The 953-nt window shown below is 66.0% G+C and overlaps 1 protein-coding gene across 1 annotated transcript in view; it reads right to left on the reverse strand.

The window, feature by feature from the left end:
- Positions 1–6: 6 nt before the first annotated feature.
- Positions 7–953, reverse strand: part of TSTA3 (tissue specific transplantation antigen P35B) — a 5,002-nt gene continuing 4,055 nt past the window's right edge. Inside the window, 4 exon segments of the mRNA XM_010854264.1 lie at positions 7–349; positions 564–663; positions 873–932; positions 934–953. Coding sequence (XP_010852566.1) covers positions 294–349; positions 564–663; positions 873–932; positions 934–953 — 236 coding nt within the window. The 3' untranslated portion in view covers positions 7–293.

Raw genomic sequence — 953 nt, forward strand, 5'->3', positions numbered from 1 at the left:
CGGGGGTGGCTGGCGCACAGGCCTGTGAAAATGCTCTTTATTGGCTCCCAGGGATTGGAAGTGGACACTCAGGGATGGAGTTGGGGAGCAGAGTGCTGGGCTTGGCTTCCCTGACGTGGACAGAGGCCCCACCAGACAGTCACTGAGGCCTGCCTCGGCAGACGGAGTGGAGCAGAGGCCAGCATCAGGAGGGCAGGCGGTGCCCCCGGCTCCTGGCAGGTTCTGAGAGTGGCTGCTGCTGGGTGCTGCCGGCCAGGCGCTGGGGAGGAGTGGACCAGCTCCGGCCACAGGCTTCACTTCCGGGCCTGCTCGTAGTTGTCGGTAAACCAGGCACAGGTCTCCTTCACAGCTACAAAAGCGGGCAGATGAGGGCCAGGGCGGTCCTGACCTCCCCGGAAGGAGCATGGGGACCCAGGGAGTCCTGCCTCTGCGGTGAGGGCACGGAGGCCAAACCCTCGGAGCGTTCCCCCCAACTGGCACTGGGGAAGCTGAGGCCCGGGCAGGGGCAGTGGTGGCCCCCAGGAGAGGCCAGAAGGCCCTGAGGAACAGGGTGGGAGGCTCACCCTGCTTGAAGGGCGTGAACCGGAAGTCGGGCAGGTAGGCCCGCAGCTTGGCATTACTGGCCGTCTTCTTAAACTGCCCATCTGACTTGGTTGTATCAAACTGGGCACCTGGTCAAGGCCTCAGCACAAGGGGAAGCCCCGCTGCCCCCCACCTGCCCTTGAGCCTGGCCCAGCTTTCCCAGGAAGAGCCTCCAGGGCAGAGCAGCAGTGCCCCCATCCCCCGGCCGCCAGGGTGAGTGCCATGGGGGCACCAGGGCACAGTCTTCTGCAGGGAGGCCCGAGGCACGCCAGCCTCCAACCAAAGGATACGGTGACCTCCCCGTGGAAGTCCATGGCCTCCACCACGGCCTCAGCTGCCTCCTGGACGGACACCTCGTCCTCCTCGCCCAC

This window comes from Bison bison, unplaced genomic scaffold (assembly GCF_000754665.1).
Source record: "Bison bison bison isolate TAMUID 2011002044 unplaced genomic scaffold, Bison_UMD1.0 scf7180017853264, whole genome shotgun sequence".
Classification (NCBI taxonomy): domain Eukaryota; kingdom Metazoa; phylum Chordata; class Mammalia; order Artiodactyla; family Bovidae; genus Bison; species Bison bison.